Source organism: Camelus bactrianus, chromosome 2 (assembly GCF_048773025.1).
Source record: "Camelus bactrianus isolate YW-2024 breed Bactrian camel chromosome 2, ASM4877302v1, whole genome shotgun sequence".
In the NCBI taxonomy this organism is placed as follows: domain Eukaryota; kingdom Metazoa; phylum Chordata; class Mammalia; order Artiodactyla; family Camelidae; genus Camelus; species Camelus bactrianus.
The window spans coordinates 58,673,743-58,698,251 of record NC_133540.1 but is presented as its reverse complement, the minus strand read 5'-3'; the positions used below and the strand labels follow the sequence as shown (position 1 = coordinate 58,698,251).

The 24,509-nt window shown below is 42.5% G+C and overlaps 1 protein-coding gene across 6 annotated transcripts in view; it reads right to left on the bottom strand.

Moving 5' to 3' along the window:
• Positions 1–7,675: 7,675 nt before the first annotated feature.
• The window catches only part of ELOVL6 (ELOVL fatty acid elongase 6), a 123,557-nt gene continuing 106,723 nt past the window's right edge, over positions 7,676–24,509 (bottom strand). For all 6 annotated transcript variants that reach the window (XM_010953684.3, XM_074342347.1, XM_045515782.2 and 3 more), the window contains 2 exons: positions 18,071–18,222; positions 7,676–12,036 (listed from right to left, as the gene is read on the bottom strand). In XM_010953684.3, coding sequence (XP_010951986.1) covers positions 11,612–12,036; positions 18,071–18,222 — 577 coding nt within the window. In that variant the 3' untranslated portion in view covers positions 7,676–11,611. The remainder of the gene's footprint in view (positions 12,037–18,070; positions 18,223–24,509) is intronic.

Below are 24,509 nucleotides of genomic sequence, written 5' to 3'. Positions count from 1 at the left end.
TTTTTTTAACTTTTTCTTTCTAATATTTCATTGCTAGTGTAAAGAAATGCAACAGATTTCTGTATGTTAATCTTGCATTGTGCTACCTTGCTGAATTCCTTTATCAGCTCTAGTAGTTTTTGTGTGGAGTCTTCAGGGTTTTCTCTATATAGTATATCAGCTGCCTATAATGACAATTTTACCTCTTCCTTTCCAATTTGGATAATTTTATTTCTTTTTCTAGTCTGATTGCTGTGACTGGGACTTTCAATACTATGCTGAATGGAAATGGTGGGCGTTCTCGCTTTATTCCTAATTTTAACAGGAAGGCTTTCAGCCTTTCAATGTTGAATATTATGTTGGCTCTATACCTGTTTTGGTAAGAATTTTTTTTTTATCATCAATGGAAGTTGAATTTTAAGGAGAGATTCTTTAAGCTAAAAAATTTTAGTTAACAAATGTGTAAACAATAACAGAATTATACAATCTCATTTTTAAAATCCCCTGATGAAATAAATGACTCAGGCAACTATTATCAGAATGGATGCCAAAAGGATTAAGTGATGGGTTTATAGGGAACTGGATATTTGAAAGATGTCAAAGCACTAGCCTACAGTATAAGGGGGAAAGTCGACATTATAATGAGCAGATTGCCATTTGAGCTACCTGGTCAATCTTCCTAAAAGTGGGACATGCAGGCAGGCACTGTGTGCTTTCTTTGAGAAGCAATATGAAATACACAGTAGCACCTAAAATGTTCTTGCCAAAAATTTTAGCTTGAATCTAATCAGGCTTTAAGATCAAACTTCTTTATAGGCAATACCAGGAGCAGAGGAATACGTTAAATGATACCACAAGTTAACAATCAGAAAAATCTAGAATGTGGGACATTTCACAGGACCATTGACTCTGTTTCTTTGATAAATCACTAGGCATGGGGAGAAAAAAGCAAGGAGGAGCTCTCTGTAAAAAGACATTTTGGAGATAGCCAGGGAAAGCTGAAAAAATGGTCAGGATATTAGATGGTAATAAGAAACTATTGGTAATTTTGCTACGTATCACAGTATTAATACTGTGGTTATGTAAGAAAATACCTTTTTTTTTTTTTTAAAGCAGTGCTTCTTGAAATATTTAAGAATAAAATGTCATAATGCCTGAGATTTGCTTTAAAACAAAAAAGGTGAATATGGCAGACTGTTAATAAATATTAAAAATCTAAGTGCTGAGAATATGGGAGCTCATTATACTGTTCTCTCTACTTTTATGTATGTTTAAAAGTTCTCATAATAAAAAGTTTAATGGGCAGTTAGGTGCAATAAAATTCCTTATGAATTAAGCTCTGAGGAGCAGTCCAAAACATAGGAAAAAACCCTGCAAATTGTTTAATACACACACATATGTGTATGTCATTGTGGGACATTTTGATAATTAAGATTAATTTTGATAATTAAGATTAATTTTGATAATTAAGAACTAAAATAGCTTTTCAGATGCAATAAGGATTTTTCTTGATAAACAACCTTTATGTAACAAAAAGAAAAAAAGGAGATGTAAACAGGCTCTAGCATCCTATTTGTTAGGGACACTGACTTGATTCTAGTTTCAGAGCTGGACACTGGATAAGTATACCAACTAGAACTGCAATTTAGAAGAAAACAGGCTGCTATAATAAACTACAGTTACTGTAACATAACTGCAGAGTAATACAGAAGTGCAAAGTACACAAAATTCTAGATAAGGAGAGCCCTTCTTAGTGGCATTAAACCTAAATTAAATGAGATTTATGTAATTCCCATAGTAAAAGCAAAATCCATAGTCTAAAACCTCAAAATGCATTTACTCTAGTTCGAATAGACACACAAGCAAATGTGCTTCCTCAGCACAGGGACAGTTTTATTCACATGACCTCATGACAGACATTTTCAAATTGAAGTTTTATTTGTGAATTGAAAGGTCAAGGGACAAAACAGGTCTACATTTAATGATGCTCTAGTGATCAATATTTCATTCAGTACTTTTGAATGACAAGTGCATATTTAATTAGCTTAGAATTTTATATGTAATCTCCAGAGCACTTTTGAATATAAAAATCCTCTGGGAGCCGTCTGTTTCTGGAGTCAAGTTTCTTTTACTAGAAAGCCTCATAAAAACACACACATGTGTTTGTTCTTGACAGGCTTACCTGTCAGAACCATGGTGTAGAAAAGCTATTCTGTTTGAAAGTCAGATGCTTGTCAGTGAGGGTCCTGTCAGGGTCTTTTTTTTTTTTTTTTTTTCTTTTCAGTCCTGGCCATGGTTCCTTATCTACCAACCTTGAGTTGCATTCATGCTGCTGGGGGTTCCTACTTACTGGTCCCTGGGGTTTCTGACCCCCCAGCTTCACCTCACTGGTGCTCTAGCAACAGGCGTCCAGCCTGCCTGTCCATCCCACCTTTCCCTGCCTGCCAGTCTGGCAGCTATGGATCAGCCCTGGCCTGAAGCATCCCAGAGAACTTCTCCTCCATCTAATCACTGGAATCACTCCTTGTCCAATGAAGCCTGCAGCCCAGCCCGGAAGGGAAGCCTCCTTTCCAAGTTTGTTCCCTCCTTGGGTACATTCACTTCAGCCCTAGGGTATTCCTTAGAGTTTTCTTTACCCTTGTGTAAGTTAATCTCTCATTGCTTGGAAATAATTCTCCATGTTAAAACTGTGCCTATTCAAATTACTGTGTGGTTCCTGGATCCTGACAGGACCCTGATCGATTTTCAGATTGCATCATAATTGCGTTATGCCAAAATCCTGATACTGAACTAAGTACAAGAATTCACCTCTGTCTTCTCAAGAATTTTTTTTATTACAGTATTCATACTTGAAGTCAGCTGTGGAGAAAAAAAGATCTTTTAGGATGGGTTGTAATAATATCTGAGCCTGAATAGTGCATGCTCAGCTGAAAGATTTTTTTTCTTCCTCCCAAGGGTCTTGGCTGATCACGAATGAGTATCAAAAGCAGCAAACAAAAAACAAACCATGGAGTGCAGTGGTAGAGTGCATGCTTAGCATGCACGAAGTCCTGGGTTCAACCCCCAGCACCTCCTCCACGAAGAAATAAACCTAATTATCTCTCTCCACCCCCCAAAGAAAAAAAAAATCACAAGAAAAATGTCAGAAAGAACTTTAGATTCCCCCTAAATTTATCCAGCCTCTTGCTCTCTCTTAGCCTGGAGAAGATATTTTTGTTGTTTACAGAATGTGCCATAATAATAAGACAGTGAAGTTCTATAGACAAACTTCTGGAGGATCACAGGGAAGCATAAACAGAGGCTCTCTCACGCAGGAAAGAGAAAATAAGAAATAACAGTAATATTAGCTAACGTTTATTACTGTGTACCAAGTACTATGCTAACAGCTTTACAGGGATTAGCTCATTAATTCCTCACAGTCACTTTATGTGGTAGGTACCATTCTTATACCCTTTGCACAGATGAGGAAACTGAGGCACAGGATAGTCAAATAACTACCCTCGAGCAGATGGCAAAGCTGGGCAGTCTGATTCCAGAGCCTGTTTTCTGAAGTCCTAGACAAGAACTTTTGCTAATCCAACCACTATGTTGCACAGTATTTTAAAATTTCCAGTGGAATTTAAGCAATGAATCCAATGGCTCAAACACAGTTCTGCCTGTTTTGTAATTATACAATGAAAAAGGACAAGGGCCTTCCCAATGCACACAAACATTTACAACCACACACTAAACATACACAGAGGAGAAAGAAGACAGAGATCTAAAATGCTGTAGTTTACATCCACAACTACACACTAACAACTATTCATCCCTTCAACAAACAGGTAGCCCTCTCCCAGATCCTGGAATTTGCAAGGAGAACAGGCAAACGTAATTCTTCATCCTACAAAGCTTGTAGTCTACTGGAGACGATTTTTCAACAGTCCACAAATCACTAATCGTGTATTTCCTGTGGTGAGACGCCACATAAGGTAGACACGCTCAGAGCCATGAGACTGCAGCATGGGTTCCCTGACCTCTGTTTCCCAGGCAGAGGAAGTGGGCACATGGGAAGGCTCGGAGTCAGGAATAAACAGAGCAAACCTAAGAAATTATCGTGACTTTCTGCAGTTTGCCTGTTTAATTCAAAAAGCCAGTTTTCACTGGAAAGGAAAGGACTGGGTTTCAGTATGTTTGCATTTCACTATTTATTTATGTGGCAGGATGCCTGGGTTGAATTTAAGTGTGTCTTGGAGATGTCTGGACCTGTGGTGGGGCAGGTAATGGGGAGCCTGAAGGAGACCTCGGGGGCTTCTAGAAAAGGAACTCCACCTGTGTCCTCTGCAATGATCAGACATATCAGGGCAAGTCTGGGGGGATGTGGTGGCCACAGGGGTCCGTTTACAGTGGGGCTGAGGACCTTCCAGGGACAAACTTATCCAAGTAAAAGAAGAAACTAGATCCAGTGAGCTCACCCAGTGGCAAGCTTTGCCTAGGGTTGGGGAGGAAATAAACATTCTGATGCAGGGTGATGGTTTCCCTAATCAGTCCCCTGGCCCCTGGATGCAGATCTGGTTCCTAAGTAGAGAAGGGAGCCAGTTTTCTCACACAGCACATCTAACCATGGGGAAATGAGGCATCTTGCCCCACCACAGAGCAGAGGGTGCCCTGCCTCTCGGAGGGGTGGTGGTTGCCTGCTAAGAGCTGCTGGACTTGGCCAGGCATAGAGATTTCAGGGCCCAGTGGAGACATGCAATTGCAGCTGGGTCGGGTGGGGATGGGAGGGAGGTGGGGTGAGAGTGACCACATAACAGAGGTGCTTGATGGAGGCTGTGAGACTCCCTTTGGCAATTTCCGGAATTGGAGGCAAGGGACTTGGCAGGAAGTCAGAGGTCCTGCATCAGCGGGAGCTACAAACCAGCAAACAATTTGCCTCTACAGGCTGGAGGGTCCTAGGGAAATTTGAGTTTCGTGTCAATGAACAAAATGATTTGGCGTGGCCACCTAAGTCAGTTTGGAAGCTCAGTAGTTTTATTTCTGTTGTATTGATTTCATGATTCTAAAACAAAGTTGAAATCAAAACTGCTTCTAATTTGGAAATAAAGTGCTCATTTTGCAAAAATGATCTGGTATTTTACAGTAACTCACGTATGGCTGTGAGCTGTGCAGGATGCAGGAATAGCAAACACTGCTTGCCTTCTCCTTGTAGAGATATTGGCTGCCTTGAGAAACACTCTCTGGAGTTTTCATAAATAAAACATAGCAGAGAAGCACCCGGGGGCAGTTTTTCCCTCTAGTATGAAAGGAATTAGTGTAGTCGATAGAAAAGGAAACTGTGTATAAAACCCCACACTGTAGCTCAGGGTTTTAGCTCTGGGGGGGGCCAAAAACATCAAAGATGGCAGAATCCAGTAGTGAGATCGCAGGGGGTGTGTCAGGAGGGGGCTGTCCCACGTGCTTAACCCTTAGGCTGCAACATTATTTTCCGAGAGTGTATGTATATAATCTTTTCCATATAAATACGTATTCTATAATGCATGTATAAATAAGGTGGAATGCCAGTGGTTATAGCCTTCAACTAGTATTTAGATGAAGAACAAAGAAAAGTGGAAGAAAATGTAAAAGGTTACAGGGTGAAATGGAATAGTGAATTTGATCTGATCTGATCTGATCCAGAGCTTCTCCTTTTGCCCGGAGTCCTTCATGGTGATGCAAGGTTGCAGGTGTCATGGGCTGGGCGATTCTGTAGGGGTGTGTGTGTCAAGTTTGGTCGGGTTGAGGGGGTTACTCAGTGCAGCCCCTCCCCTCGCCCGACTGTGGAAATCCCTGTGGTCACCTTGCTTCTCAGTGGCCCTCCCTATTTAGTTTCAGGGCAGGTATTTGTCAGTAACTGAGAGCCTGCCCCAAACCTGCCAGGGCTGGAGATTAATCAGCTACAGACCAACCAGTGGGGAGCTCTCTGAATTACTTTAACAGTCCTGACCATTGATGTAGGGTGCTCACTGTGGCTCCAATTAATTTTATTCATTTTGAAGAAAAACAAAAACAGCCAAAAGTAGTTATGTTGCTGAAATAGTGTTATTTAGATGTCATTCTTATTTTTTCATTCCTAGGAAGCCCACTGCGGCCTATTTCTTGGTCCTGAAGTTACATCTGCATAGCATTTTTGTTATCTTGACAGTGATATAAAATGCTTGTATGTTTTAATGCATGCTGTGTTCGTTTCTGAAGCGTGCGTTGTTTGAGACTGTTTCTTGGCCTGTCTGCCCCGTGAGGACAGCTCTGGTGAGCCCTCGGGTCTGGACAACACGTACATTTCGAAGTGTTAGACCCGTGAAACACCATTGGAGGGCTAGACACGTGTGGGGTTTTGATCAGCAGTATCTGGGGCTGTATCATTCTCGGGGTCTGCTCAAGAACTGGGGAGTTTCGGTGACTCACCTACAGTCCGTGAGCACTTGGTGTCAAGTGTGGAGTGGACTTTCTGCAATTTTTAAGGAACGCCCCTTTAGAACTGCCCAGAACAAGAGGGAAAGGAAACTGGAAACATAGTCTGGTTTTAAATCAAAAGTTACGAGTTTATTTTTAATTTTACTACACCAGAAAAAAATATTTCTTTTAATGTCGTGAAGTAGCACTTGAAAGTAACAATTCTGACACTGCTGTGATTTGCTCTGCGAGGCTCATCTGGGCGGGCTTCTCTCTGAACACAGGCGCCCCGGCCCTAAGAGGCCGAATCTTCCAGTGGCTAACAAGTTGGCCTTGCCTGAACACGCCCTGACAGGCAGGCCTGTCTGAATCTGACAGGCTGGGGCTGCACTCTGAGGCTCTTGCTGGTATGTTCTAGACTTCTGTCCACTGGGAGGAAAATGTCACAAGGGCCGCCAAGCAATGGGAAAATAAGTGTTTAAATAACCAACGTGAGCCAGGACCTCTCGATCCTGCCTAAGTGTGATACAAATGTTGCTTGACCCTGATTTACAGGACCAGTTTCTTTAACTAGTTGCTTTAGGAGACATTTACTACAATGTAGGTTCGGGTTTGAATTTCCAGTGATGTATGTCTAAGAGTTGCCTACCCAGCATAAAATTACAATGCTATTAAGACCCCCCCAAACCTCCTCCCAAGGGGTGTGCTCCCGCTGTCTCTCTTTAGGGCTAGAACATCTTGTTTCCCTTTTTTAGAAAAATGTAATTCAGGAGGAAGGGAAACCTGGAGATTATTTTCCCCCCTTCTGTGAGCCCTGAATTTTCAGTTTGAGAATGAAGCTCGTAACTTTGGTGATTCAACAGGCTTGTGACTATTCTTTGATGCTCTGCACGGTGTCCCTAACTGGTCTCTCCCCTTCTGGGTTCTGCCTTGTGGCTTGAGGATGTTTATAGTTGGCAGGTCACAGCTGGCCATTGCACTGACACTTGCTTTGCTTAAGTCTTGGGTACCAGCATAGAGGCGGTCGGTTCACTGAAGATTGGGACCTAATGTGTCATATTGATGGTTGGCACAAAATTTGAGTATCATTGCTTTACTAGCTCTCACTCTAATGTGTACACACTACAGGCCAAACCCTGTGATGCATTCTTAGCAAAATGTCTTCTTGATGGCAATGGGTCTGAGGCACAAAGAATCAAGTCTTGTATGTAAATAGAAAAGGGACAGAACTTAAAGAAGCTACAAGAGACAATGACTCACAGCATGAAAACAGGCTCTCCTACCGATCCCGAATTGATAGCAAAATATTTATTATTGAAAACAAAGATTGGCGAACTGGATTTTCATCATAAAACTCTCACACAACTGTACTTCTCAGGATGGAAACTTTTTCAGGGAAAGAAGCATCTAAAAGAGACAGACGTGGACCATGCACAGACAACTCAAGGACTGAACGCTGGGAGGTCTGTTTGACTTTCCCAATTTTCCCAACAGCCCTCTTGAGTCAGCACACAGCCAACCCAATACCTGGGTTCAAGAGTCAGTAATTAACCAGCCTGGGAAGAGGCCCTCAGAATGTGCTGAGGCTGACTTAGTGTGGGACGCATAGCGTTCTCTGAGAGGCTGTTCTATCACAATGAGGAAGAGCGAGCAACCTGGGCGCGTCTCTCCCACATAACCCAGCAGCCTGGGAAGCAGGCCAGATTTCTGGAACATTCTACTCCAGTGTAGATGACGTCAGGTGCTTTGTTATTTTTATGTGACAGGTTTTATCTTTATTGTAAAGATACTACATCTGACCTTAAAAAAAAAATTCTGTGGGTCTCTTTCTTAGAAGTAAGGTTCTTCCATTCGGGTCTACAAAAACCCCACTCAGGTGAGGTTTCTGACTCAGTCAGAGCTACATTAATACCGAGGGGAAGGGAAAGGGCATAAGTCTGTCTTTCTACTTCAGCGTATTATTCAGATGTATTATTATCTCTGCCCCTTGTTTTTGTAGTGGAGTGTGATGAGAAGGATGAGCATTACCTGGAATGATCGTCTCAAGCCGTGATGCTTACTGGGTACTTTGGGCCTGACAACGAATACGAATATAGTAGTGGCTTTTCTCACGAGCAAAACTAGAATGTCCAGATAAAAGCTCCTGCCCTATAAATAGAGCATCTCTCACTAGAATGATTTCCATGGCAAACTTGTGGACTTGGGTTGATACTTGGGCCCAGTATATCAAATTACATGTATTTATGTATGAAATGAAGATTCGGTTAAAAAAAATTTTTTTTTAAATCCAGGAATGTTTTTACCATCCTGGTATTGGAATGTAGTGGAATATTTTCAATAGAAAGATAATCTGTTGTAGCATAGTGGGGCAGCTATAAAAACTTGCCTGCCCAGGTTTTTCTGGAATATTACTGATAGCAGGATTATCTGTGTGGCAGTCAGTTCTCTGATAGGATTCAGATTTGCCAGGGGCTGGTGGTCCAGCCTTGTATCTTGATACAATTAAGCAGCTAAGCTGAGATATGAAGAACACCGTACTGAGCCTGTAACACCAGAATTTCAGGTTTTTTTTAAAGGTGTGTTTTCCCCCCCTCCCATGACACACATCAGAAATGCCTTTAGATATAATCAGCTAATTTAAAAACTATTTATTAGACATTCAGCCTGTAAACAAAGATTCTAAATTATCTCATAAGTGAACACAAGTACAAACCTGTATCAAGACGAAAGTGCTTTGGAAGCATCACTTAGCGTCTGCTAAGGTCTGTGTGCATTTCCTTATTCTAACCTGCATTAAAGGATCACCGATAAACCAATGGACTAAATAATTAAATCAACCAGATAAGCTCTAACTGGTCTTTCAAGTTAAACTCAAGTCAGCTGTTATTTGGCCTTTTCTGCATTTTACTTATTTTGCTCATTTTCTGTCATAAGAAAAAAAGCTTATTGCACAATATCATGTCTTTTCAAAGCTCAAAATAACATCATTTGCATTCTAAGGATCTATTAGTTGTTATAGCGGGACCTTTCTTTCCAGCGCATGTCAGTTTTTGCCCTAATGATACATTCCTCCATCAATGGTTCCCATCTGTGAACCAACGTCAAGACATCGGACTGTTCACACCGATCTAGCACAGATGTAACAGCTCCTCCCACCCCTGCTGCGTACCTTCCCCCCCGCCCCACCCATCTATTAGTCACGACTTGGTTTGCATGGATTCTTTGTTCATTGTTCAGACCATTCACACCGAATGGAATAAAACTTTATTCTTTTAAATTCCACACATAAACGAGATGCTGAGAAAGCCCTTGTCATCTCTGACAGAAGCAGAGCAGCTCTGTTTCATGAATGACAGCACAATTAAAGCTAAAATAATATAAAAATAATTTGAAAAAAATCCCTTTCTGTACACTCTCAAGTAAAGCAAGAAAGATAAACAACAGCTTCTTTTTCTGCTAGCCAGAAAATGTTTCTATTCATTTGGGCTTTGAAGTTCAGTGTGCCCCACATGGGTGTGCATATGTGTGGTTCTGTGTATATAATCTATGCAGGGTAGCCCCTAACCTTTTCATCTAGTGTCTAATCATTAAGCTACTTAACCAATTAGAATACTATTATATCACATTGAACAATTTTACATAATTGCATCTTTGAAATACTAGGAACGTTTTACACATTTATTTGGCTTGTAAAGGACTGAAATATTACAGATATTATCTAGCTTTTTTTTTTTTTTAAGAATATGGCTCTTAATAAATTGATTTTCTGAGTTCCAGAGCTAAAGTCCCTTTTAAAAAATTTCTGAAGCTGACTTGAAGCCGGAAGAATGTCTTCTGATTTGGCCAAAAATACGAGTATTTTGTATCATTGAAAATTTGAAGCATAAGTCTATAAGGGGCCCTTTGTTGTCAACTGTTCCAGCCAAACTTGCCATGAAGTGTGTTTGTCAAAGTATCTCTACTTGGCCAGCAGAGGGCACTTTAAACACCTCTGCACTGCTCTGGGAGCAAATGCAGATGATGCCGAAACACAGTGTTCGCCCAGGATCAGGAAGAGCCCTGCAGAATTCTTTGAAATTCACAAAAATATATAAAATATGGACTATACCACAGGGTTCCATTTGGAAAGTAATGAGTACACGTGAAGTCAAATAGGGAGGGCTGGACCGACTTAGTGTCTGCCTACTACACGGCCCTGAAGCTCTTCTGCACTGCACTGCACTGCACTGCCCACTTACCTTCCCACTGTTTTTTTTCCCCCTTCCCAGCTCAAGGATGGTCCTGGGCTGCACCTTTTTACAGGTAGTACAGAGTCCACTTTTCAAAATCATTCAGCTGAGTTTTCTCTTTCCTATTCTGCATTTACTCTTCTGTTTAAAAAGCCCAAGGCGATGGAACCAAGGCTAATGCATCCTGTCTTATTTAAGAGTCGAAATTAGAGTTAAACTGTCAGAAATGCTCTGAGGTGGAGCTGCCCTTTCAGGAGTGGGGCTGCATGGTTTCCTTCTTCCCAGGAAGGACCTGGGAAAAACAGCGTGCCCGCTTGGTTTTGGCAAACTCGCTAGCCTGAGGCTGTGCTCTGAAGGGAAACAAGTCTTTCTCTCAGTGGACATCGAATTGTTCACATCCATTTTCTCAGGAGGTGATTAAGACATCTTTTCTCACGGGGGCTACAATTCCTAACCTTTCTTAAAAACGCTTTAAATTCTGCAAAAGCATTACTGTTCTAGATCTACACCCTGTGTCGCTTCCATTTTGATCTCTTCTACTGACTCCATTTTAGTGTCAAAAAAGATTTAGAAAGGATTGTGTGTGTGTGTGCTCACACGGTTTTTAAAGTAAACGCCTTTGATCCTTAGAGAAATATAACACTTAGTAAATACTTCTTCTTTTCATAGTGTTAAGAGCTTTTGTCTGTCTTCTGTTTCTCTCTGCCTCTCGCCCACTTTCTTTCTCACTTGTCCTAGAGTTGACAGATAAAGAGGGAATGCGGGTCTTCCAGCAGCAGTCCTTTGAGATGGAGGTGACTCAGTGAGTCCTCACCCGAAAAGGATCATAAACTTACTGGGCAAAGTCAACCTAATTATCCCTAAGCTGCCTTGGGTTTTGTGTTTGCTCATATGTCTTGTTTTAGCTGCACCATATGTGATTCCTTGTGCCATTTTCTTTTGTCTGTTATTTTTCTTGATGACCCTGAGCTGTGGCTTCCTCCTCAGTTCCAACACTAGTCAGCCTTCGTTGCTTTCCTCATCTTGCCGATGTAGGCCTCAAAGAAGAAGTGGCAGAAGAGCACAAGGTAGCTGAGGTACATGAGTGAGGACCAGAAGACGTTCTGAAAGTGAGAGTGACACTGGTCCGGCTGCATCCAGTGAAAGACCAGGTAGTTAACGACACAGCCCATCAGCATCTGAGTGATCTGGGACAAGGTGATGAACATGGCAAACTTCCGGGAGACCCGGAAACCCGCTGCTCGCAAGGCATAGTAGGAGTACATCACGGAGTGCACGCCGTAGTTCATCGTCATGAACCAGCCGCCCCCGGCAACCATGTCCTTGTAGGAGTACCAGGAGTACAGGAGCACAGTGATGTGGTGGTACCAGTGCAGGAAGATCAGCTTCTGCTTCCTCAGAATGATGAATATTGTATCTCCTGAAAGACGAAGGAGGGAAAGAACGTCCGTGAGCCTCTCGACCAGAACATCACCATCATCATTCATATATTTCTGCAAGAAGGTGGATTTCTTGAACTAGTACTTGAGAGTGAGAGGGACCAGGTTAGGAGCCTTGACTGTGACCCTGGGTGAGTTACTAATCCTATTTCCAGTTTCCTCATCTGTAACGTGGGGACAAGGAGAGAAGCGTGGCATTGTCTGGGGGTTAAACAGGATACTCAGCATGCCCTCCTGGCACGTGGTGCGCACTCAGTAAATGCTACTTTCAGAAAACTGTTTTGCACTCAAATCATATATTTAAGTTGGAAGGGATATTAGTAATTATGTGGCCCATTTCCACCTGAACCGTGCATTTTAGGAAATATCACTTGGAAGAGGCAAGTGTCTTGTCTCAGATCATTCAGCAATCAAGAGAAACGAACAGGAATCCAAGTGTACGGTGCAATGCTCGTAGGCCTCTCTGGAGGAGTAAAACCATTTTTCTTTGGTATATGACAAAGGTACCCCCTAAAAAACATCTTTGTAAGCTCCCTGTAAAGTGTGAAGCCTTGACATATGGCCGTGAGAAAAGTAAAACTTAAAAGGCAAAGGCAGAAAAACAACAAAAAGTTACCTCCCATCATAGTTCCTGAAGACGGTAGTAGGAATATTTGAGGCCTCTGAATCAAGTGATAAAAAAATGGAGAATGACACATGCTTTTATGCAATTAACTTTGAAAAAGTTTTCCAGGATCTGTCAAAAAGTTTACCAACATTATCCCCTTGAAGAAAAAGACCACTGTTTCTAAGGCAGAGAATTTCTTTTAGTAGCAAGAATTGTGCTCATGTAAGATGCTGGGTCCTGGAAGGAACTTCAAGGTTCTGATGGATGTGGTTGGACTAGACAGGTGGTACCCTATTCCATTCAGCAGGAGCTACTCGTTTATTTCCCTACTGAATTGTTAAACATGATTACTTCTTACTTGCTTAGAGCAGAAAAGGAAAGTTGCCACTTGCTCCATTTCTGAACCTATTACAAAATTTTCCTTCAAGTCCTTTTCTCTTTTGTGAGATGCCGACATGTTAAGCCTGTAACGGTCAGACAGACTGATGATGGATGGTGATGGTAACGCTCACGTGTGTACTTAGGGACACGACTGGTGTCAGGGGCCCCGGGGTCTACTTATTAGGGTTAAACTGTGCTCTTTTTGTGGGCCTGTCAAAGATCCACTATTTCTGTGTAATTACTACTCTGTGGCTCCCTTCCCTCTGGACTACAACGTAGACACAGTTAATTCTAGGCTTCCTTTGTTCACAGTGGAATGAAGGTAGACCAAGGAATTGCACGTGAAAAACAAACTTAGTCATTTATAATCGAGATTTTCTTTATGAGTCTCTAAGTATTAACTAAAATATAAGTCCTGCACAACATTCAAACATATTGTAATAAGTTATGGGCCATCAAGTAATGAGCATTTCATCCTTTCAAATTCTTTCAATTAAATTTGAACTCTATCATCACTTTTATATTATAACTTTATTGTCTAGAGAACGATTTCAGGGTAGGAAGAGAGAGTGCGGACAAAACATGGACTGTATTCAAACTGGTGGGCTAACACTGAGTGGAAAGAGGAAGCTATAAATCTGGAATTGAACATTGCTTTGTGTGTTTCCTGTCAGAGTGGAGGCCTGATCTGAGACACACTAGGTGTTTCCATGTACCTTGGGGAGGAGGGGTTGAAGGACATGTCATGAGATCTTCAAAACAGAATTAATTTGAAAACACTTAAGAACTGTTCTGAGGATGGTAGATGGCGAGGTAAAGATGAGGGCTGTCCAGTAAGGGCCCTGAGCCTCTTGGAAGTACCACCCCAACGCCATATCGAGGTTATTATCCCCAGAGAGGCCACCGACCCAGAGAATGCGTGCTTCCCCTGGGCTGAGATGTAACAGTCACAGGATTCCAGCAGTTATGAATTATTTTTCCTCTGGGGAAACCACATAATAACCCACTTAATTTGTTATGAGCCAGTCATGCCACGACGTGGCATTTCCCGGCTAGAGTGACCTAAAATGCAAACTAAAGATAGATAGGGACTGTGAATGTGATGTTGGCCAACCAGCCTTTCTTGGCCAAAGGTCCTACTGGCATCATGGAAAGCATTTTGGCTACGTAGAAGCAGGGGGACCTGGGACTCTGGAACGTTTCCACCGTGTCACGTCTCTCGGCTCCCCCGGGGCTTGTGTTCTGTACCTTGGTCTCTCTAACCTTTGATTCAGCTATTTTCAGTCGAGAGCCAGCCTGGCCCCGGTGATCTCCTACTTAAGTGTCCCCCCTGAGCTGTATCTTCTGCCTGTGTGCTGTTAAGAGCAGCTCTCCATGCAGCTCTGGAGAAGTCAGTGAGCATCCAGAAGACCCAGGGTGCGCCCGGCCGCCGAGCACCGAGTGCCCACTGTGGCCAGTTTGTCACAGATGGCCACGCCCCCTCCGCAGAGTTAGCTGGAGCGCTGCTGAGTCAGAGTTTCAAAAACAATGACAAGCTCAACTGAGCAAGGACCCAGACTCAGAGTAGATGCTTCCAAGTTTTAACAAAACAGAAATCTCAGCAGCTTTTCATATAATTCAAACGGTAGTCGCTCAACAATTTCTGGCACACCAAGCAGGCTGGTCGCTCTCTTCCCCTCAGCTTGCTCTAGCAGATTGCGGCCCTGTCATTCACCGAAATGAGCTCACTGGTTCTCTGCTGAAGCAGAGAGCCCTTCTTGCTGGTGTGAGTTGAACAAAGGGGGAGTAGGGAGGTAGCGTTGAGTGGGTAGAGTTTCAGCTAGGGAGGATGAAAAGTGCTGGAGATGGATGGTGCTGACAGTTGTGCGACAAGGCCGATGTTCGGAACGTTGCAGCCCTGTACGCTCAGAAGTGGCAAACTGGATGTTACGTATATTTTGCCGCAATAAAAACATTGTTTAGTGAGAACTGCAGGCATGCAGGTGTTGGGGAGAAAACAGGTTCAGTATTGAACACGGAAGAACCTGTTCTTTTTTCTCACGAGTCCTTTCCTTTCTGGTGCCCAGGAGGAGTCCAGAGTCTTAGAGAATTAAAAAGTAGAATTTGGGACCTGAAAACAAGAATTCTAAATAATCAAAATGCATTAAGCTTTCTTAGTTAAATAGTAGAGACAAGGTTTCCTAAGAGTGAAAAATGGGGAAGGAATTTGACTTCCCAAACGAACAAAAAGGCGTCCATATTCACTAAATGAGGGCCGGAGAGACACCACCACTGGCACTGATCTTTGGATCTATTTGCTTCAGCAGTTTACCTGGGGAAGGTCGCTATCAAGTAAGCTCCAGGATATTTGAAAGAAAATAAGTCATATTTTAAAACTGAAAACTCAGACTGTAATATATCTGTCTAAGGGGTCTGGCACCACATGAAATTGTGTCAGATACTAGCCTCATTAAAAGCGATGTCAGGTTTAGGATTTAGTTTGTTTTCAACTCTTCAGCCCATTGTCAACACCTCAATCTTGTGTTTTAACTGGGAAGGAATGGATCGTTTGATGTCCAACCTATAAACTATTGTGGCGAGTGAGGCCTCTCCAGGGAAAGCGATGATCAAGCCAGGGGCACAAGGGACTAAATGACAGCTCCTTCTGGGCTCAAGAGGGAAGAGAACTGAGTCCAGTTATAACGTCTGCAGGAGGGCAGTAGGGAGTGGCATGTTGGGGCCTAGATTAAAACAAGGCAGGTGATTCATTAGCATCCTCAGGACCAGCACTGTAACAGGACAGAGCATCTGAGCACAAGTACCTCTGACAGCCGCACTAACAGTTCTCATCCGGGAACCCTATGTTAAGGACGTCGGTGTCAAGCTGGAGTAGAAGCCATGGGGACAGGCAGCACAGGGCTGCAAGGGAAGATGACCAGTGTGACGGGCTGGGGTGGCTCAGCCATAAGTCATTCCTTCAAGTCCCTCAAACACAACCAGGTACAACTCAGGACACAGACAGGCAGCCCTGACAGGGAAAGGCACTTCTAGAAGCAAAGACTGAATTTGCTCCTTTGTAATTTGAGGCTTAAGGGTCAGAAGCATAGAGGCACCTTTTCTGATTAAAAAAAAAATCCTTGTTGAGGGGAGGGAGGTAAAAATTAGGAAGGTATTCAGGGGTGGTGTGCTGGGGGAGTCCCATTTCATGCATTTACTGTGTCATGTATCTGTGGTCAAGTCTTTACCGAAAAAGATAGAGGAGAGTCTTAAGGATACTTATTATACAGAATAAAGTAAAAGTCAGGGGGATAGGATATTTCTCAATTTGAATAATTCTCTAACTTAATATATGAATTTACTTTGAAGGAAAACATCACAAAACCCCAAGAGAAATATATATGCTCACTCTCAGACCACCACCAGTTTGAGGAAAAGTGATCTGACTCAGACTCTGTGACTCTAAATTAAAAAGAATCACTATGAAAAATTAATCTGGCAAGACAATCTCTCATCTATACATGAAAACACAAAATTAAAATATTCTCATAGAATTCTGAAATGCCTAAAACTCCTAGACTTCTAGACCTTGTCTGTAGCTCCAAGTCTGAAAAATGCTTCTTTGGCCCAAGAGCTTGCAGCTTAGTGGTCCCAATTCATGTATAAAAAATAGCTGTCTGTGGTTTGGTTCATGAAATTCATATTATAAACTTTTTATCTAAAGTCGCCATTCCATGCCAGCTGTTTAAATGCTTGGTCCACAGTAGGTGCTCAATATAAATTTATTAAATGAATAAATGAATGAATCCATTCTAATGTGTCTCACTCACCGTTTTCATTGTGTGTGTGTGTGTGTGTGTGTGTGCGCGCGAGCGCGCGTGCATGCACGGGTGCACATGCACACACACAAGTTTTCTCCTGCTGCTCTTCCCTAGTCTTTGACCTCGGAAGACAGGGGTCAAATCAATAGTTCAAACCAAATGCCAACACCTGGAGGCAGCAGGGGTCCAGCCCCCGGTGGAAAGTGCAGTTGGGATGCACACACCGGAGACACCTTACATCCTTTGTGAACAGACACGAACTAGAGGCGCACCTTTCAGAAAGACCGTTGATAGCGAATACTGCAGGTGGCTCATAATGAAATTACAACCTCTCACCTCACTTTTAGGAGAAACAGGACAGGGAACACAATCTATAAATAAAAAAAATTTGAACTAAATAAGCCAATTCTTAATTCCCAATAAAAAAAAAATTAAGAAGCCCAGAGGATGATCAGGTGCCCCTAAGGACAGAAACCAGTTTGTGAGTTGACAGCCAGCACTGCGCATGGGTGAACTCAGAGCTTGTCACCAGCAGATCCCTTTTTCTGGCAATAAAGATCTTTTCCTGGAAAACTGTGCCCATGTCAAATCCTTGCCACTTAGTTTTTCACTGTTTCTGCTAACCTGTGGCCCACTTACATTCAAGACTATTAAAAAGTTAAAGGAGAAACCTTAGGAATCTACACGTAGGATTTGGGGTTAATTTCTTGAAGGTGAACTGCAGCTTGCTAAGGCCAGTTTCTTTAGGACACCAGAAACTACCCCTTCACGCTTGTTAATGAGAACACGAGGATACCCAAACAAGCGGAATTTCCTAGTCTGCATCCTCCCTCCGGAGCTGAACCTGTGCTCCGATGTGGGGCCAGGAGACAGCCGTGCTGCTCCTTTACCCCGCATTCTACGCTAGCTCAGCTGTTCACGGCCTGAGGGGCCTGAGGGGTGTCATAAGGCCCCGGAAGCGTGTTTTCAGGACAGCTTGGGCACCAGCATGCTCTGTGTATACTATTCTACTCTTTAGATACACAAAGTACTATTATTTAAAAGGAGGGAAGGAGGGAGGAGAAAAAAATCATGGAGGTTAGTCAGGAACTCTCATTCATTCATTGTAACTTTCCTGCAACCAATAAAATGGGACCTTCAAATCGTTTGCCTTTAAATAAACATTGTGGGGGTTTAGCTACATAGGGGTGAGGGGTTAGGGGAGAAAACGGAAGGGGAGAAGACACTCACCTAGTTCGGGTGCTTTGCTTAGCACAAATGCATAAGCCCAGAATTTGCTGACAGGTCCATTGTAAAAACTCTGGTCACAAACTGAATGCTTCAGGCCTTTGGTCATCAAAATGTACACCATATAAGCACCAGTTCGAAGAGCACCGAATATACTTCATAATGAAAAGAGAAAAGAAACAACATTCAGGAGAATAATTTCACTTCTGACATTAACCGTTCCTAGAAGACTGTCATGGGCAGGAGACGCGAGGAGGTGAATCACAAGCACTTGCATGTACCCAGAGCATTTAAAAATGTTTTGTAAACAAGAGGAATAAAACTTCTCAGTGCTGTATCCTGAAGGCCATACATATGCCACTCATTCTTCATCAATGTTCCAAAAAGAAGTCATGGAAAAAGGGAACAGATCCAAGGTAATATCTCAAGAGCTCTGATGACCTCTGGGTTTCGGCTTGAGAACTATTCCTTGGGGATGAAATGGAGTTGGCTGAAAACTCTTGGAATTATCTCAGTTCCTGTGTCCAATCATTCTCCAAATCCCCTGGCTCTGTTCCCTAAACCTCTCTCTAATCTGTCTTTCTCACAGAAGCCAGAGGAAGAAGGCTTAGCTCTACTGTCATCCCCCCAGAAGCCCATCCAGGTTCAGTCCTCCGAGCCCCACAGCCATGGACTAACATGACTCAAATGCTGTTCTTCAGTGCCCTGTTACGTGTTTGTCTTTACACAGGCATAGGGGCGCAGAGATTGCTGGAAAACTGAGAGATTGTTTAACAGTAAACTGACACATGGAATTTTTATCAAGGAACTGCTAAGGAAACAGGAGAGCTGTGAGATGATGTAACATGAAGTATGAGAGCACCTGGCAGCTGGAACACGCAGCTTCCCTTACGGAGTGAACCCCATGGGCGTAGGTCCCAGGGTTCGCCAACTGCACGCGTGACTGAAAGGACAGACAGCTGATCAGGCAGGAGATGTGCCTGCCCTTCCTTTTTCTTCTTTAGAAACCCTTTTAGGTTCTAAAAGTCAGTTAGGAAATAAACTATTGAACAACTACTGAAGTAAGCAGCAGCCTCAGCCAATAGGGAAATGGGAGCTTGCTTTCTTTCAGAGGCACTTTTATTTAAAATGTCCTAAGTGTTGCTCCAGATAAGTCATTCCAGTAGGCTACCCCGTCCATAAACGTACCTCCACTAGTGAGGATGAGGGCATGAGGAGGTCATTTCAGAGTACGGCAGAATAGAACGTTCAGGTATCACAGTGACCCACAATATTGCTGGTAACAAGTACAGAGCACATGTTGTTGTCCCATATCTGGACACAAGCCCCACTCCCTAAGCTCTGAACAATGAGGCTGACTCAGAACAGAGGACAGTGCAGTTTTTCAGGGAAACCCTCAGTGCCAGCCATTGGGCCGACGTGTCTGAAGGCAAAGGGGCTTTGTTAGGATGTGACAATGCTACTGCTGGGAGCCAGCGGGGAGCTGCTTGGCCAGCGGGCTGATTGTTATCTGTGGGAAGCCAGTAGCTCTGTCCCTGCCACGTCTCAGCCACTGTACACTTTGGAACCATGTGGCTTTTTAGGATGACTGGGCACAGGGCCCTCAGACTGTGGCACTTCACCAAAATACACCTGAAGGGAGGAGACTTGTTTTTTTCCTAAGTTACATCATCTTGATGTGATGCAAAAAAACAGATATGCAGCTTCCGTTCTGCTGCCCCTAGTCCTGACTGATGCTCATGGCAGACATCACTAATCAATCCTGACACACTTCTGGCTGTGCCTGTACCCTGCGCCAACCACTGTAAGACACCACCCATGGAGGAGAGTTGCAAATTCCCATCACAGCTCTCACTAGTTTCACAACAGGTTACTTAACCTAAGTCTTTATTTGTCTGAAATGGTAATAATATCTAACTTGTAAATTAGTTCTAGTTCTGTGAATTTTGTAGGACAAATTAACTAAGATATTTAGTCAGCCTGGAGTCTCTAATATACAGGTGCTGAATAAGACAGTTTTTATACTATTATTACTATTATTAAAGTGTTTTGTAGTTAAGTGTTTATTGTTAAATATTTTATTTCATGAGCCACCTTTTCACAAAATAAGTGCCTATTAGCAAGTTCACAATAGGATGTGAAATGAGCATTTTCCATAGAACAGCTTGAAGGAGAGATTGTTGGTATAGAAGTTTCTGGTTCGTGTGAAATTCATCTTTCTATCAGATGATAAAGATTATTCAATCTAGGGCCTCAAAGAGGCCAAGAGTTGGGGCCATCGTGTTTAGCGAGGGCAGGTGACTGAGGCCTCATGCACCTCTTCCCAGCTGTAAGGTCACTCTAGCATCTTGGTTTTTTAAAAAAATGTATCATTTTTCTCACCAAAGTCTAGTTTCAATGATAACAGTTAATGGAACAGGAGAGGGGCTGTGGAGAGAGCAGTGGACGTTTCTAAACTCCTTCAGCAACGGTAGGCACAACGCAGCAAGGAGCGCTGGAGGAAGCCACAGCCCTGATTAACAAGGTGTTTCTTCTCTGTCGCAGAGTCTGGAGTTCCTAGTCCAGAAGAAGCCTGCTTCTTCATCATTAGCCATTTGCCGCAGCATGTACTCAAGGAGGTGCCAAATACGAATGTATCATGTGAACAGGTTTCAAATTCTGACAGAAACAATTCATGGTAATAAGCACTGAGGTCCTTTCTAAAAAAGTTTGAGATGCATACTAAAACAATTCTTCCTTCAAACCAAGGCTCTGACCGTGAGGTCTGACCATGTATTTACTTGAGAAAGAGTTGAATAACTCTGTACTCCAGCCTTGCAATTTTAGCGCCATCTGGGTGTCAAAGCAGATACCCCAGTAATGACGATAAGCACTCCGGAATTCCGCCTGGGGAGAAGGAGCCTTGGGTGCATGTCATCAGCAATACTTCCCATTGTTTCTGCACGAACAGGAATAGTTGGTAAAACCACTCTTGCATTGCTCCCTTGTTGGCCCCCGACTTACACGTTAAGGTACTTTGGAATCAAAACAAGGTTTCTAAAGGACTTTTTATTCTGTAGTGCCAACCACCCCGACCCCTCCTCCTTCTGCCCTCACTAACTCAATAACCAAAGGTGCTATCATTTCCAGGATTGGGCAATAAAAATGCTGTATTACACTTGTATCCTATAATCAGAAAAAAAAAATGTGAGGTTTTGTCAGTGGTCAAAATATGGCAACGGCTGACCCAACAGTAGCAACCCTTTATAAACATGGGAGAGGCCGCTGGTTTGAATCCGACAGTTCCCAGAGTAGGAATACTCAGATCCCAGAACAGGTTAAAGCAAATTAACCACCACCAAAAAAAAACCCAGCGTAAGGACTCTGCACTTGGGAGGTGGTACAGAGTGACCACCGCTTACAATGGGGAATAACAGCACTTTTGGGGGGGGGGGGGAGGCGGGCAATGAACCAGCAGTTAAATGGGGATACATATGCATTGTAGTTGTTTAAAATTTACTTCCTCTACTCCTCAACAACTCAGAGTGTACAATTCCACTTTTTACTGAGTGATCATTTCTAGATTTGACTCATTTATCTTGATTGGAATCTTTAATAGGATCTCTCCATTAAAAAGTTTGAAAAATCCCTTGTGGATCAAGACACATGAGGCTAAAACTGCACATTATACATACCAAAGCTGAAAACACACACTTCCTTTGAAATCTCGCCGTTTGTGACAACATGGACGGACCTTGACGGTATTATGCTAAGTCAAACTGAGAAAGACAGCATATGATTTCACTCATATGTAGAATAATAATAAAAAAAACCTAATAAACTAACAGCAAAATACATGAGGAACCAAACCAAAGAAAAGCATGTGGATGCAGAGAACAGAGTAGTGGTTACCAGAGGGGGAGGGTGAAATGAGTAAACGGGAACAACTGTATGTCACGAACAGAAACTAAAATTTTCGTGGTGGGTGGGCTATAGGGTATACAGAAATGTGCACGTGAAACTTATATGTTATAACCCAATGTTACTCTGATGTAAAAAACTGATTTTAAAAGAGAAGAAAGAAAAAATACATTTCTTTGACCTAATAATTCTATTGTTGGAAATACAACATACCCTTTAGGTATACTAGCAAAAGTACAGCAAGTCTTGTGTTTCACAATATCAGTGAGATGGTTAGGACATAATGTAAATGTCCTAAAATAATTGACATGAGATTGGTTAAAAATGACCATGAACACAATACAGCAATAAAATGTACCTGGTACATTTGCCTTAGGTGCTGACACTGAAAGGCTCCTGGATACATGATGATTAAGTGAAGAAGATAAGGAGCAGAACATTCTGTATAGTATGATCCAATTTTTGTACATTTTAAAAAGGTAACACACACACATACTGATAGTTATAAAGCATTTATAAAGTAAAATCCCTCAAACTGTTAATAATCATTCCTAGTGGAATTTTTACAACATCCATGTATCACTTGTTTTCCAGACACTACTAGAAACCTAAATTTAAATCATTTTGTAATATTTGTAAGCTGATGTCAAATAATCCTTGGGATTTTTTTGTTAATAAAAATGTTACCTTAAAGGTCTGACTTACTTAGATTAGTAACTCCTTTGCTTTTCAGAGATCAGATATGTTAGACGGAGCTTTTAGTTTGCAGGGGAATCAGACAGCCAGCAACAACCATGACAAGGAACAGAAATAATCAGTTAAACCTGAGATACATGGTAAGCTAGAAAAGTGCTGAGTAGAAAAGCTGAATCTAGTTTAGAACAGGAATGGAAGGATAGATAAGGCCTCTGGAGAAATATTATTTAAACCCTGAGGCATGGAGTAGCTTCCAGTGCATTTCTTGTAATGGTCTCTACTGTTAAATATCACATACGATGATATTCACCAGCTCCTAGATAAATTAAATGCCGTATGTTGCGCGTGGAGTCTATCAGAGCTGAAGTCTTCATGGAAGGAGCTGAAGTGAGGAGGGTCCCACAGCACAGACAGAGCTGCCTTAGTGGATCATTTGGTCCCCTGACGGACAGACAGAATGCAGGCATGCGCGCTATGACTGCTCTCTCCACTTACTACAAATCCCCTGGGTAAGTCAGAAAAAACTTCAGCCTGAAACAGGTGTTCTTATGAAATGTTTGGTAAGATGGGTTCATATCAGTGCACTTTCTGATGCATCTGTTTATTTCCTTTATTTGTAAGTCGAAGCATTAAAAAAGAAGTAGTTGTCTTAAGGATCCGAATGTTCCTTAGATAATAAATACTTCAGGGTGTAGTCCTTGCATCTGGGGTGTGCAATTTGGATGTAACACATTTACCCTAGGTTTCTGACAAGCACAGAAATACTAAGTTTGAAAAAATAACTTGACAAAAATCAGCCTGGCAGAGTGGGGAGTAAGGAGGAATGGCAAGATTAAAAATAACAATGATGAAGACAACTGGTACCGTAATGGATCTTAATGAGGATTTCCCAAAAGAAATATAATACCTGGCTATAGAATTGTAACATTTTTAGTTATTTGGAATTTTGATTGATTGCACACTGTTTCATAAAATAGGCAGGATATTCTTTTCTGTTACTTGAGCTACTATTACTATGTCTTAATCTGAGATACAGGAATTTCATCTTCTTGGTTAGGACAAGTATCCTCTGCCCCACTGGGGCTAGAGTGGCAGGTGGCCTCTGCTCCTTCCCCACAGCTCTCAGACTACGTGATGCCAGCTTCACTTCTGGCTGACAAGCACTTCACTAGGTGCTGGCAGGGATTTCACATTTAAAGAACTTTATCGAGATCCTACATGATGAAATCTGGTCATCACAACAGCATCATGGGGCACCATTATCCTGGTTAAACAGACAAAGAGAAACATAGACACGGGGAGGGCAGGGGACTGGCCCAAGGTCACACAGTTACTGAGTACCAGAATCTTCTGACTACAGCTCTTGCACTTTATTTCTTCACCCAGCACTGACCCTGAACTCCCACCAGGCTTCCATTTAGGACGGTGGTTCTCAACCTGATTGGACTTTACAGTCGCCAAGATGCATGCTAAAACAATTCTTATGCCAAAGACCCATCTCATATCAATTCACTCAGCATCCTGGATGTGGAAGCACCTCTGAGTCCTAGCTCCGGGTTAGGGACACCCCGGAGGTTTCACCCTCCAAGATGCCTCCCAGACTGCCTCTACTCCCCACTCCGTGAAACTTTGGATCAAGCTGCTCAGGTAGCTGATGAAGAAAGTTGCCTATCTCTGCATCACCGATATACTTGATAAGAACCCTTCCCCCTGTTTTCAGCCACTGATAGGATGCCATCTAATTCATTCCTGGACAATGGAGACTTGCCCATGACTAGGGATTATTGGCTTTCACCTACACATGGAAGAACAATGTACTGGTTTCTGGACTTACACAACGGGAACG